Source organism: Manis javanica, chromosome 6 (assembly GCF_040802235.1).
Source record: "Manis javanica isolate MJ-LG chromosome 6, MJ_LKY, whole genome shotgun sequence".
NCBI classification, from domain to species: Eukaryota; Metazoa; Chordata; class Mammalia; order Pholidota; family Manidae; genus Manis; species Manis javanica.
Window position 1 is genome coordinate 5,349,983 of NC_133161.1, and position 12,906 is coordinate 5,362,888.

The 12,906-nt window shown below is 55.8% G+C and overlaps 2 protein-coding genes across 8 annotated transcripts in view; one reads left to right on the top strand and one right to left on the bottom strand.

The window, feature by feature from the left end:
• Positions 1-5,899, top strand: part of SMARCD3 (SWI/SNF related BAF chromatin remodeling complex subunit D3) — a 28,168-nt gene extending 22,269 nt beyond the window's left edge. For 3 of the 6 annotated variants that reach the window (XM_073238213.1, XM_073238209.1, XM_073238211.1), the window contains 11 exons: positions 1,488-1,530; positions 2,282-2,404; positions 2,523-2,681; positions 2,894-2,989; positions 3,157-3,258; positions 3,416-3,577; positions 4,491-4,588; positions 4,764-4,899; positions 5,193-5,315; positions 5,433-5,534; positions 5,737-5,899. In XM_073238213.1, the coding sequence (XP_073094314.1) occupies positions 1,488-1,530; positions 2,282-2,404; positions 2,523-2,681; positions 2,894-2,989; positions 3,157-3,258; positions 3,416-3,577; positions 4,491-4,588; positions 4,764-4,899; positions 5,193-5,315; positions 5,433-5,534; positions 5,737-5,790 (1,198 nt within the window). In that variant the 3' untranslated portion in view covers positions 5,791-5,899. Of the gene's footprint in view, positions 1-1,487; positions 1,531-2,281; positions 2,405-2,522; positions 2,682-2,893; positions 2,990-3,156; positions 3,259-3,415; positions 3,578-4,490; positions 4,589-4,763; positions 4,900-5,192; positions 5,368-5,432; positions 5,535-5,736 lie in introns of all 6 variants that reach the window. The other 3 variants (XM_073238210.1, XM_073238212.1, XR_012132046.1) reach the window with 2 other exon arrangements.
• A 129-nt stretch (positions 5,900-6,028) lies between these two features.
• CHPF2 (chondroitin polymerizing factor 2) lies at positions 6,029-11,920 on the bottom strand. Of its 2 annotated transcripts, none has more exons than XM_073238208.1 (4): positions 11,798-11,920; positions 9,097-9,661; positions 8,214-8,396; positions 6,029-7,481 (listed from the first exon to the last, which is right to left on the bottom strand). In XM_073238208.1, the coding sequence occupies exons 2-4, from the start codon at positions 9,487-9,489 to the stop codon at positions 6,174-6,176; spliced, it is 1,884 nt and encodes a 627-aa protein (XP_073094309.1). In that variant the 5' UTR covers positions 9,490-9,661; positions 11,798-11,920; the 3' UTR covers positions 6,029-6,173. The 2 variants fall into 2 exon arrangements, with proteins under 2 accessions (XP_073094309.1, XP_017507188.3); XM_017651699.3 differs by having other exon boundaries at positions 10,088-11,902.
• Between the last annotated feature and the right edge of the window lie 986 nt (positions 11,921-12,906).

Below are 12,906 nucleotides of genomic sequence, written 5' to 3' on the forward strand. Positions count from 1 at the left end.
GTCACCTGCTCCGTCCCTCTCTCCACCCGTGTCCCCAGGTTCTGGGTGATGCTTCAATCTTTGGGATGGGGGCGGGGCTGGCAGTAGGGCTAAGGACAGAGCTTTAGGGACTGTGTTTCTCAAAGTGTGGCCGTCCAGTGCGCCTTCCTCGGAATCCTTTGGTGGGACTGTTTAAAGCCCCACTCCACATCTTCTAAATCCACATCTCTGGTGAGGGGAGTGGAGCCTGTGAATTTGCCCTGTGGGTGGTGTCTGCCGGGTTGTGCTCTTAGGCACCCAGAGGTTGAAAGACTGCCATAATCTTTCCTCTGGACTAGGTGGGCCCCAAGCCATCAGGGGCTAGCCCGTTTCCTTGTGTGAGCCAGCTGGTGGCACCCCAAATGTCCCTGCTGGCGCCTGGCAAGAGAGATGCCCCTTTGGGTTTCACTAGTTAGTCAAACACAAATGCTCCCCTTTGCACACCAGATGGAGTCCTAAAAAAAGGCATACTATGGATTTTACCTCATTATTAAATATTTTTTTACACATCAAGGAAAATACACCATTTGTAGGAATCCCATGATTCTGCAAAATGAATCGTCCTTTTATACAGTAAACAAGTCCCTATTTTATCTTGTTTAAACGGAGAGTTTCACTTAGATAATTTGTTCAAAACAAATGATCCTTAATGAAAGTTGCTAGCCTAGCCTTATAATAGATTTTTGGACAGCGAGGGGGCAGTGGTGGAGAACACCACAAGGGGGCAGTGCGGAGCCACCCTTTAGGCTAGGTTCTAATCTCAACTCACCAAGGATTTTCTGCGGTGCTTTTGGGAGAAAAGCATTTTCTTTAGCGGGTCAAGAAGGGTCCAAGTCGCAGCGGCTACCCCAGGTCCAGCCTGCAGTCACATCGCACAGGAAAACGTCCCTCACACACTCTCTGGATCCCTATGAATGTATCCCAGGGCTCTATTGACAGGTGGGCCATGGGCCTGAGCACCCCCTGCCCATCAGTGTCTTTGTACTAAGCCTGGGTGGCCAGAGTGCAAGTCCTCCCCAGCTTCATGTCATCACCTACTGCCCCAGGAATGGGGGTTGTCAGTTCCCCTCCTTCTAAGCTCAGGCCACCTTGGACTGTGCACCCCAGTTTATCAGAAAGGGAAGGTCCTCAGAATCCATCCTCCCTCCCCAATTCTCCCCCAGAGACTTCTGCATCTCCTGCCCCATACCCTTGGCCCCCCTTAAGTCTAAATTTCTCTGGCCCTGAGGATGTGGTGGATTAGGAAGAGGCTCCCAGGCTAGAGAAAGCACGGGGTCACCTCTGCTCCCTGTGAAGGGACAGAACTCCATTGCCACGCACCACCATCATAGCCTCTTGGGCGGGCAGATGAGCGGGCTGTGGGAACCCCAGCCAGGCAGGCAGAGATGTCGGGATAATTTAGCAGGTGGCCTCGTTACTCCCAGATCTGTCGCCATGGTAACCCGGTTTTTTCTTTAAAAAATGTACAGTGCCAAGAGGAGGAAGATGGCTGACAAAATCCTCCCTCAAAGGGTGAGTGCCTTTTGCAGCAGCCCCCAGCCCACCCCCAACCCTTTGCTGCTCCGCCCTCCCCTCCCCCCTCAGGAACCAAGCTTCAGCGCCACAGTCACTTTCACTTTTTGTTTTAAAAGCTAGTTAAGAAGTGAGGCTCCCAGGCCAGAGGCAGGTGGTGGGTGGAGAGAAGCAGAGCCATAGGGGATAGGCTACTGGGCCTGGCGTGCAGTGGACTGAATTCTGGTGAAGACATAAAGGCGAGGGACAAAGAGGGGACAAGAGCTAGGGGATCAGAGGCTGTCAGGGGGAGTGAAGGGAACAGAAGCTGGCCAGGACAGAGAATCAGGGGTGCAGGCTGAGCTGGGTGTGGGATAGCACAGATGAGGCATTGGTTGGAGTGCCAGGGACAAGCCAGCAGTGACATCTCCATCTCAGGGTCCCCAGGGTCCTAGCCACTTTACAGATACCCCAGGGAAGCCCACAGGCCATGTAACAAGGGAAAGGACAAGATGAAGTGAAGCCCTAGTGCTTGCTGGGTTCCATGGTAGCTGCGGCCTCCCCTGGTGCAGAAATGCCAATCTCCTTAGAGGGACAAGCAGCATTTATCCCCAGGGTCAAGGCCCTTACTACTGGTTACAGAGCCCTGGGGAGAAGTCCCGTTTATACCCGTACAGTTGCACCTTTGTACCATGGGACCAGCCACAGCACATGCACATGTCACCTACAAGATGGCTGAGTCCGGTTCCCTGCCCTGCTCCTCTTCTTCCAGATACGGGAGCTGGTCCCTGAGTCCCAGGCTTATATGGACCTCCTGGCGTTTGAGAGGAAACTGGATCAAACCATCATGCGGAAGCGGGTGGACATCCAGGAGGCTCTGAAGAGGCCAATGAAGGTGCCTTGGGATGGGGGCAGGAAGAGGGCTCTAGGTCCCGTTCCCAGCGTGGAGAAGCGGTGTTGCCCCAGGAGCGGGAGCTCGTGTTCGCTGCATGCTATGCTCTTTATTTTTACAGCAAAAGCGAAAGTTGCGTCTTTATATCTCCAATACTTTTAACCCTGCGAAACCCGATGCTGAGGATTCTGATGGCAGCATTGCCTCCTGGGAGCTGCGGGTGGAGGGGAAGCTCCTGGATGATGTACGTCCTGGCCCAGGTCTCTCCAGGTGTCCTGGGGTGGGTATGGGGCTGAGCTGAGGACAGAATAGACACGTGCACTGAGGGTTCGGGAGTCAGCCCTGGCCAGGGGTGGGTGACCTACAGACACTTTGGGTGCGGAGGCCTGCTTCTAACTGTGCTGCCCTACCCAACCAGCCCCACCCACGCCCAACTCATTCTGCCCCCACAGTCCCTGTTCTGCCCCCACGGTCCCTGTTCCTCTCTCACAGCCCAGTAAGCAGAAGCGGAAGTTCTCTTCCTTCTTCAAGAGTTTGGTCATTGAGCTGGACAAAGACCTCTATGGCCCTGACAACCACCTCGTTGAGGTAAGACCCAGGCCCTCTGCTCTAGACTTGCCCCCTCCGCCAGACCACAGTCCCTGAAGAATCTAGAGCTCAGTCCCATCAGCTGTACAGATGTGGATCGTGGCCCACCCTAGGGCCCCAGGCCCTGCCAGCCCAGGTGAGTTGACCGAGCTCTTCTCCCTGGACAGTGGCACCGAACACCCACCACCCAGGAGACAGACGGGTTCCAGGTGAAGAGGCCGGGGGACCTGAGTGTGCGCTGCACGCTGCTCCTCATGCTGGACTACCAGGTCCGTGCATCCTGAGAGGCCACGTTCTCCCCCTGCCCCTGCTCCAGAAGCATGTTTCCAAGGAGCCTAGTCGCCACATGCCTCCCAGTCCTAGGCTGCCTGGTCCTGAGCTCTTCCCACCCACTCTCTTCTAATTTCCATGGTCACCTTTTCCCAGCCTCCCCAGTTTAAACTGGATCCCCGCCTGGCCCGGCTGCTGGGGTTGCACACACAGAGCCGCTCAGCCATTGTCCAGGCCCTGTGGCAGTATGTGAAGACGAACAGGCTGCAGGATTCCCATGACAAGGAATACATCAATGGGGACAAGTACTTCCAGCAGGTACCCTCTCTCCCGAACCCAGGGATGTGGGCAGCAGGCAGAGATACAGGTCGGAGAAATGCTCCTGCTAAAGTACCACCACCCTCACTTCTAGATTCCCAGGTATCAACTGTAGTGGTGGTCTGGGAGCCAGAGACCAGGGTCCTGGTCTAGGTCCTCCCAGGGTGTAGCTCTGTGCTACAGCCCAGTCATTTTAGCCATGTCAGGTGAGGAAGATCTGGAATGCGACAGGCCAACAGCTCTTGGGAACATCATATTCTTAGCACTGGGAATTAAGATGCCTGGTTTCTAGTCCTGGGTCCAGACTTGGGGTACTTAGCTATTTTGAGCTTTGCTTCTTATCTCTGCAATGGGGTAATGCCACCTGTGCCATCTAACTCATTGGGCATTAGGAAAATCACGCTGCTGTCAAGTGATCTGACAAAATTCTACCAAAGTAGAGATTATTAATAACTTCTAAATAAATACAGCAGATAAACATGAGGAGTAAAATTAAGTTGGTGTTTATTGAGCACTTACCACATGCCACATATGCCAGGCACTACTCCAGCGCTTGTGTGCGCTGGTTCATTTAATGCTCACAACCACCCCGTGACAGAAATGCTGTTATTATCCCCACTCCAGATGAGAAGAAATGGGCCTGACGTGGCAACTCATTCACGGTGGCATAGTAAGCCATAGAGGCAGCAGTAAGCCTAGGCAGGCCGACCCGGGGCCTGTGCTCCCAACCACTGCACTGACCAACCCACCTCCCTGCCTGCACCAGCCCCACAGCCACCCTAGGACCAGCAATGAGCAGGGAGGAATGAAGACTTGATCCTGGCTTCTTGTGGCCTTCCAGATGGAAGGGTCATGAACTGCAGTTACGTTCTTTCCAAGCATGGAAGAGTGCTCTCTCTCTCTCCTACTTCAGATTTTTGATTGCCCTCGGCTGAAGTTTTCTGAGATTCCCCAGCGCCTCACAGCTCTGCTATTGCCCCCTGACCCGATTGTCATCAACCATGTCATCAGGTGAGGCCCCAGCTTGCTCCTCAGACCAGGGAATCATTGTGGTCCTACCCTCCCTCCCTTTTCCTTCCACCAGTTTCCCCTCCCTCCCCACTGCATCTGCCCCAGGGGCCCTTGGCCTCTGCTGGGGGCCAGTGGCGGGTAGTGCATGAGCCCAAGGGCTGGACTTCCCCGGCAGCGTGGACCCGTCGGACCAGAAGAAGACAGCGTGCTATGACATTGATGTGGAGGTGGAGGAGCCATTGAAGGGGCAGATGAGCAGCTTCCTCCTGTCCACGGCCAACCAGCAGGAGATCAGTGCTCTGGACAGTAAGGTGGGGCCAGAGCCTAGAGCTGGAGGGGGACATTGACCCGGAAATGACCAAGTCTAGCCAGAACAGGAGAGAGCATGGGCCTGTGGAGACATGGAGGGGACCGGTGGCCCTTCTCTTGCTACTTGGTGCTCTGCCCATCCCTCCCCTTCCCCAGGGCTGCAGAGGCATCAGGGACCTGAGGGACTGCCCTTCATAGGAGCAGCACCAAATCCCTCCCCCAACCTGCCCCCGTCCTTCCCCTCCTCCCCCACATCACCACGACCAGGTGAAAGTGTCTGTCTTTCTACCTGCAGATCCATGAGACGATTGAGTCCATAAACCAGCTCAAGATCCAGAGGGACTTCATGCTAAGCTTCTCCAGAGACCCCAAAGGCTACATCCAGGACTTGCTCCGCTCCCAGAGCCGGGACCTCAAGGTGAAGGGGACTCAGGGAGCACTGGATGGAAGACAAGCATATTGGGAAGACAGTAAGCATTGTACAGAGGGGCTGGAGGGGGTCCGGGCTCAGGACTGACCCCACTGTCCCTCCCAGGTGATGACAGATGTGGCAGGCAACCCTGAGGAGGAGCGCCGGGCTGAGTTCTACCACCAGCCCTGGTCCCAGGAAGCCGTCAGCCGCTACTTCTATTGCAAGGTGTGTAGGGGCCCACGCACCTCAGGCTGCCCCCCTCCCCTACTCCACGAGAAACCTCCCTTCTCAGCCCTGTCAGCTGTCTTTGGCAATCCACACCCCCTCACCATCTCCCAGATGCTCTTCCAGGGCAGCGGGTGGCTGGGGTGGCCCTGGCACTCACCAGCAGCACTGTGACCCTGCTACTGCTCTCATCTCTCTAAAGATCCAGCAGCGCAGGCAGGAGCTGGAGCAGTCACTGGTTGTGCGCAACACCTAGGAGCCCCTGTGAATGAGCGTCTGTGGAGGCCTTGGGGCTGCCCCATTCCCCAGGGCTCTGCTGTCACTCCTCTGACACCTTCTGGGTGGATTAAAGGTTATGCATCTGATAGCAGCCCCGTGTGTCATTGGCAAGTGGGGAGGAAGGGGGAAAGGGAAGGCAGTGGGTCCCCCTGGGAAATCGCCTCCCAGCCCCCCAGATACTTCTCCTTTCTCCATTTTCCCTACACCTAAAAATAATGTGGCAGAAGATGCTTTTAATAACATTTTCTTATTAAAAAAATACAGCAACAAGCTCTCCATCTGTCCATCCATCTTGCCTTGCCCTGCCCAGAGCTGAGGCAGAAAGGGAACTACGAGGAGGGGCCAGGCCAGGGCAGCGCGCTAGGTGCTGTTGGCCTGCTCCTGCTCAAACAGAGCCATGGCGAGCTGGGCACGGCCCCCCAGCCCCTCCAGGTTGCTGAGGCGGCAGCGGTGGTAGAGCTCCTCGCTGAGCCGAGGGCTGCAGTCGCGCAGGGAGAACTTCTGCACCAGCCCTGGCTCCACGGCCCGGAAGAGGTGGAGCCCTGAGAACCGGAGGAAAACATCCACCACCTCCAGCCCCTCCAGGGCTTCCTCCTCTTCCTGGCCTGCCAGCTCGCCAGCCAGCCGGGCTCGGGCCGCCAGGTAGTCAGCGTTGTAGAAGCAGCCCTCCGCGGAAGCCTGTCTGTCAAACCTGCCACCTACGGGAGTCCCCCGGGAAGGCTCAGCACCAGGAGGGGACGGGGGGTCAGGGCCAGCCCCTGGAGGTCCTAGGGGAGATCTCTGTGGTGCCAGCGCTGGGTTGAACTCCTGAAAGTGGACCGGGAAGAAGGCCTGCCAGCCGGAGATGGCATTCATGCGGCAGCGGTTGAGGACTTCAGGCCCAGGCCTGGTCCACACGGTGGTGAGAAAGAAGAGTGTGTCCACGGGGTGCTTCTTAGAGACCACGTCCATGAGCCGCACCTGGGAGGGGGCCTCTGCGCGCACAGCAAGCCAAGCCAGCCTTGTCCCAGGGAACCGTCGCTCTAACTCAGCTGCTGTAGCCTTCACCCCGAGAAATGGGTCTGGGGCCCCTCGGCCACCTTCCCGAGGCCCATAGACCAGCAACAGGGTAAGCAACGCGTGCTCTCGTGGCTCCAGAACACGGGCTGCAAAGGCCTCAAGGAAAGCAGGGGCCGCAGCAGCTTCGGCCACCAGGAGTGGCAACACTAGCTGCACACGGGTGGCCTCAGTGACATAGGGCATAGGTAAGATTTCCACTCGGCTCAGTGGCCGCAGCAGGCTGACCCTGCGGGCCAGGGCCCGCCGGTGCCCACGCTGTGTCACAGCTTCCAGCAGCAGGTCAAGGGTGTACTCCATGCCCCGCGCCGGATCGAAGCGCCGGTAGCCATTTAGTAGCCGCTGCTTCTGAAAGCGTAGGCGGGGCTGATAGCGCCGATTGAGCTGCTCCAAAGCGGTCTCCACAGCGTCGCCCACATCTGCCCTGCTGGCCCCTTGCAGTGGGCACTTGGGGGCCCCATCTACACAGGAGAAGGTGTGCTGCTCAGTGAAGTAGTCCCAGCCCAGCACCTCAAATCGAGTGCGCGGTATGAAGGGGGCTGGGAGCCCAATGGGCCAGCTCAGCCCTGCCTCCCCTTCAGGGGTCAGCGCGGTCAGGTTCTGGATCTGAGCCTAGGGTAGGAGGCATGCAGTTAGTGCCCTCTTGGCAGTCAGGACCCTACCCAGCTCTGCCCTCCTGGGCTCTGTGCTCTGTCCTGACTGCATCAGTGCTTACTGAGGCACCCCTTGGTTAATCATTTAATTCCCTGTACTTTACCTTCTTCGTCCGTAAAATGCAGCAGGTATGTGAACCATACCCACCTTACACAACTGCTGTGAGAAGAGGTGGAAAATGTGCTTTTGTGGAGGGCAGAGCATCCTGAAATAGAAAGCTCTCACTTTTCTCTCCCTTCCACCAAAGTACTCACATCCTCTTCATGATGGGGCCTTTGTTTTCACCTGTACCCCACTTCTCACAGCCCCCACGATCAACTCGAGAATTTTATTTCTACCCTGGGCTTTTTAAGGACAGTGCTAGATGTTCAGGAAGTTCTGGGTTTTGCCTCCTTGGTGGAGAGGCACTACTGGAGAGAAGCATGAACTGTTTTGTCTCAGCACTGTGCTAAGCCCCAATCCTCAAAATTCATCTACAAACCCTTTGACCTGCATCCAAGTCATACCAGGGGCTTCTCTTGTGACTGATTTGGACTCCCAAGAGCCCTTTCTCCCCGGAGCTGTCTTACAGTCATTACGGTCAGCTCCCTTCTACCCCGCCCTGCCTCCCCTCTTACTCAGCGGCCTGCTCCTTGTGAGCCTGGGCACCTAAAGCTGCCTCTGACCTCCAGCCGTGCTCCCCTGGCTCACCTGCAGTTGTTCTATTTCACTGTACGCCTGCTCCAGCTCCAGAGCACTGAAGCGTTTGTGGAGCCGGTACATGAGGGTTCCCTCGGAGACGGGGTACACCGCGAAGGCACTCAGGAAAGCCGAGCTCCCCTCCTTCTCAGGGTCTCTATTTTTGGCCAGTTCAAATGAGCGATACTGCTGCCCCTAGAGAGACCAATTAGACCAGTCAATGCCACACATGGAGAGCTGCCTGTCTGAACTACCTTCAACTCAACTCAGCATTCACAACTATTACTCCACTGCCACAGAAGGGAGGAGGGAACAGGAGCTCATTGCAGTGTCCCTTTCACCTTGGCCTTACTCTCACTGCCAGATTTTGGAAAGGAGAATGTTACGTGGGTAACTAGGTAATGCCCTTTTCCCCTAAAGAACCCATTTCTCAAGGGAATGAAAGCCATGAGCCAGTAAATGCTCCCAATACTCTGGCTTGGGAGGATAGCCCCCTGCAGGTCATCCCCTCCTCTCCAACAAACAGGGCAGCTCTCTGTGCTAAAAAAGTGATTACCTTACTCCTCTCCGAGAGTGGCCCTCTCTAGGACATTTCCAGATCATTCACAACGGTGTGTGTCAGGGGAGGGGTCGGAGGACAGGGGGCAAATGAGAGGACTGGTAAGTTGGGGCACTTTTCTGTCTTACTTGGAGGGTTCCCAACAAGATGCCACTTTTGACAGCCCCAGGATTCTAAGACTGCAGTGAGCAAGGAAAAGCCAGAGGGGCAGTCGGTGGCTGGAAAGAGCCAAACACCTAGGTGCTGCAGGGAAGGGGTGAGCAGCACCCAGACTAGAGACCAATCATTCAGTCACTAACTTGTTAGGTACCAAGATTGACTTGGAAGGGCTGTCACCTGATGCTGTGAGACACAGCCGATGCCCAGAGAGTCGATGAGGCAGCGACCAAGCCACTCATCAGGACGGGCACTGAGAATGTCTCCTCGGCAGCCATCCAGATGTGGCCGCAGTCGAAGCAGGAGACTCCGTGACAACAGGTAGCCATAGCCCCCATGGCAGTACCGGGCCTGCTCGCCTGCACCAATGAACTCTTCTGCTCGGCCCAAGTATAGGTCTTGGTTGATGCTGAGGTGGCCAGCAAGGGCTGCCAGGCGGGGGGCCTGCACATACGTGTCATCCTGCATGATGAAGAACCAGTCGTAGTCGGCCCCAAAGTGTGTGTGAAGATGGCGCAGGGTCTCTGACATGAGCCAGGCCGGCCGCTCGTCCCCGTGAGATACCACCTGCATTCCTGCTGGTGTCCGAGCCCCTCGCTGCCCAGTGAAATAGAGTAACCGTGGGAAATGGTGAGCCACTGTGCGGTTCACAGCCACAGCCAGAGTGGACAGTGTGGCCCGGGAAGTCAGAACAGCCACTAATAACCGCTCACGAGAGCCCAGCTCTGTCTGGATATACCGAGTCCTGTGGAGAGACCAGCATGCCAAGAGTCAACTCCCTATTCTTTAGGAACCCAGCTTGTGCAGCATAAACATCCCCCTAATGAGTTGGGGCTGAGAAGAGAGACGAGAGAGACCTCCTCATCAATATTACTGAGCTACTGGAGTGAACATCCAGAGTAGCTGACACCGAAATTGATTTGGGGAGGGTCTACTAAGGATGCATTAGACTTAATTTCTGCCTTATTTATGGACATCCAACACTAACACCGATGGGTGAGACGTTCTCCCACCTGAGGAGAAGGGAAAAAACAGGATCAAACCATGATGGATAATAAGGCAAAGAATTGCTCCAGAGGAGCCTGACACTGATTGCCAGTGAAGGCAGGGGCAAGGGCTTACAGCAGTCCTGAACTGGGGTCCGGGGACTCCACACACATGTAGCTCTCACCTGAGCACCTTCTTGTAGGGCTTATTGGGATCCCTGTAGTAAGGGACAATCCGGGGTTTAAAGTCTTCATCACTTTGATCGAGCCGGGTTCTTGAGTCTGGATTCTGTGGCCCTCCCAGTTCCCCAACAGCCTCTACACAGAGATCTTCTCCCTCACCCTGGATCCAGGAAACCCGCAAGAGGCTCAGGCTGCATCCCAGGGACAGCCCTAGGATGAGGGGCAGTGCTGGTCGCAGCAGAGCCAACAGGGAACTCAGTCTCATGGTGGTGGGCCCTGCCACGTGCATGCCCCAGAGGGCACCACTGTAAGGATTGATCAACAGGTTGGTGGGTGCCAGGCCAGCAGTAGGCCAGCAGTTCTAACTAGGGAACCTGAGTTCCATGAAGTCAGTAACAGAGTAAGGCCTGAAACTCGCTTTGGGCTTTCTTTCCAAGACTTGCAGGCCGAGCATCTCCAGACAGCGTCTGCCTGGTTTTCACTCCTCAGGGTGCCAGACCTAACCCTCAGTGCAAATGGTAATAAATATTAGAATCAGGATTATGGTCTGTCTTCCAGTAGAAAGGGGAGGTAACAAAACTCAATCCTGTCAAAGCTAACCCAATAAGGAAGACTACAGACATTGGCAGACTGGACTAAAGTCAAGAGACAGCAGCAACTGATAAAGGAGGTGGGAAAAGCACATGCTCCAACAGAGCAATGGCCCCTAGCTAGAGAAGCCTGACTCGGTAGGCCTTTCCCAAATTGCACCTTGCTCAGGGCAAGTTTCTCTCTCAATTTACCAAAGGGGCTGCCAACTAGCTGCTGAAGGCAGGCACAGGGAAGGGGCTGGGACCCCTTTCCACTCTACTCCTGGGTGTTGAGGAAACACACCGCCAGAGCAACCCCTCCTCCCAGTCAGGAGTGGTCAGGAGCCACTTTCATGGCACACAGAAGTCCTGCCCATCCAAATGAGGTGGACAGATATGGTGACTCAACACTGACAGCCTCTTTGTCAGAGAAGCACAATGGCTGATGGAGCCATTCTGCGGGGCATTATTCTCCAAATCACAGCTGCGTTGAGGCTGGTGCTACCCACCTTCCTCTATGAGCCAGGAGGCAAATGACAGTAACTCCCGCTGAGTTCGAGCAATTCGATGTCTGTTTTTATCCGGGTCCCAGGCACCCAAACCAAACTAAATCAAGAGGTCGAGAAGCAGCTAGAGACAACGCAAGGCTCCTGTGAAAACAAACGGAGGCTCGGCGGGCTTCGGATGTGATCGTTGCCAGGCCCGGTGCCCCTACTCTACCTCTCAGCGATCAAAGACCAATTCTAGTCTTGGAAAGCAGGCCCAAGGCGAGTTTCAGCCGTTAGCCTGAAAACAAAACCGACTGCGTCACGCAGCTGATGAGGAGGGGCAGGGGGACCCAGCTCGGTTTGTCCCCGCCGCGCGCGACGGCAATGGAGCTGGCGGCTGGGAAAGGAGGGCAGAGACTGTTCTCGGGCTCGTCGGCGGGGCGAGGGCCCTCACTGCGCCAGCGGGCGAACGACAGCACAGGGGGAGGCCCCTGTGGCAGGGTCAGGGGCGGCAGCGGCCGGATAAAGGGCTGCCCGGGCGTGGCCGACGCGGCCAGCGCGGTCCAGGAGCGCGGGCGAGGGTGCGGGGGCAGACCGGCTCCTGAGCGCGGGAGCGTCGCCCTTGCAGGGGAAAGGCGGGGAAGGGGGAACAGACCCCAGTGCCCAGCCGAGGCGCCGGCTCCGCCGCTGCAACCGCTGCCACCTCACAGCCCGGCCAGCTCCTTCCTCTTCCGTTCGCTGTCAGCCCCCGTCTCTATGGTGACCGCATCCGGCCGCTCGCGCCGCCACTGCCCCCTCTATGGTCGCTCCGCCCCTTCCCTGTACGGCGCACCCGCCGTAGGGCTACACGGTTTGTCGGCCCAGCCAGCCGCCTGGTCTCGATTACAATCGTGCATCCTACCGACGCTATTCGAGCGGACCCAGACTGGACCCCCAAGGTTCCCCAAATCTTCAACCTCAACCCCCACCTGTCCTGGAAAAAACACCCTCTCCCTCTGTGGGTAAAATTGTAATACTTGTAGAATTTCTCGCCTGGCTTTAATACATCTGCATATCAATAGGCCTTCAGCGGTGGAATAAAGTTACGGCTTTAGTGCATTTGCATCATTCCTCATGGGTGGAGAGAAGTTCATCTCCATATCAGTGGGTAATTACCTGGGCAACAGAGGGCATATCTGTACCTGAGCGGTGAGGGGGGGAGGGTCAGTTTTGCTTCTGCTGGAGCAGGAAAGAGAGAAGGACTCAGACTGCAGTTTGTGAGCAATAAATGGATTTTAAACTTTATTTCTCCCTTTGACTGATTTGGTTTTTAGAGGTATTTTGCCCTGGATTTCCTTTCCCCGGACTTGCACCCTCAACCAGCCTGCTTCTGCCTCCTGGACTTCTCCCTATGGGCTTTGAACCGCATCATCCACTCAGTTCAAAAATGTGTTCGCCTACTAAGTTCCAGGACATCGTCATGAGTACCGAGTAAACACGTGGGAGACGGGTGAGCCTGGGTCCTGCCCTCAGGGAGCTGATGGTTGAGGGAGGCTGACATTAAACACCTACTGACATAACGAAACTGTAAACTTAGGTAGAAATCACAAACTGTCATAAGTGCCATTGTAGAAAAGTAGCGTCCTGTGGAAAAACATGTCAGGAAGAATTAAATATGACAGAGTTTGGGAAAACTGAAGTCCAAAGGTTCAGTAAGTTACCCAAACTAAAAGTGGAGGAGTTTTCCAGGCAAAAAGCAGCATGGAGGGCCCCATGAAAGGAAAG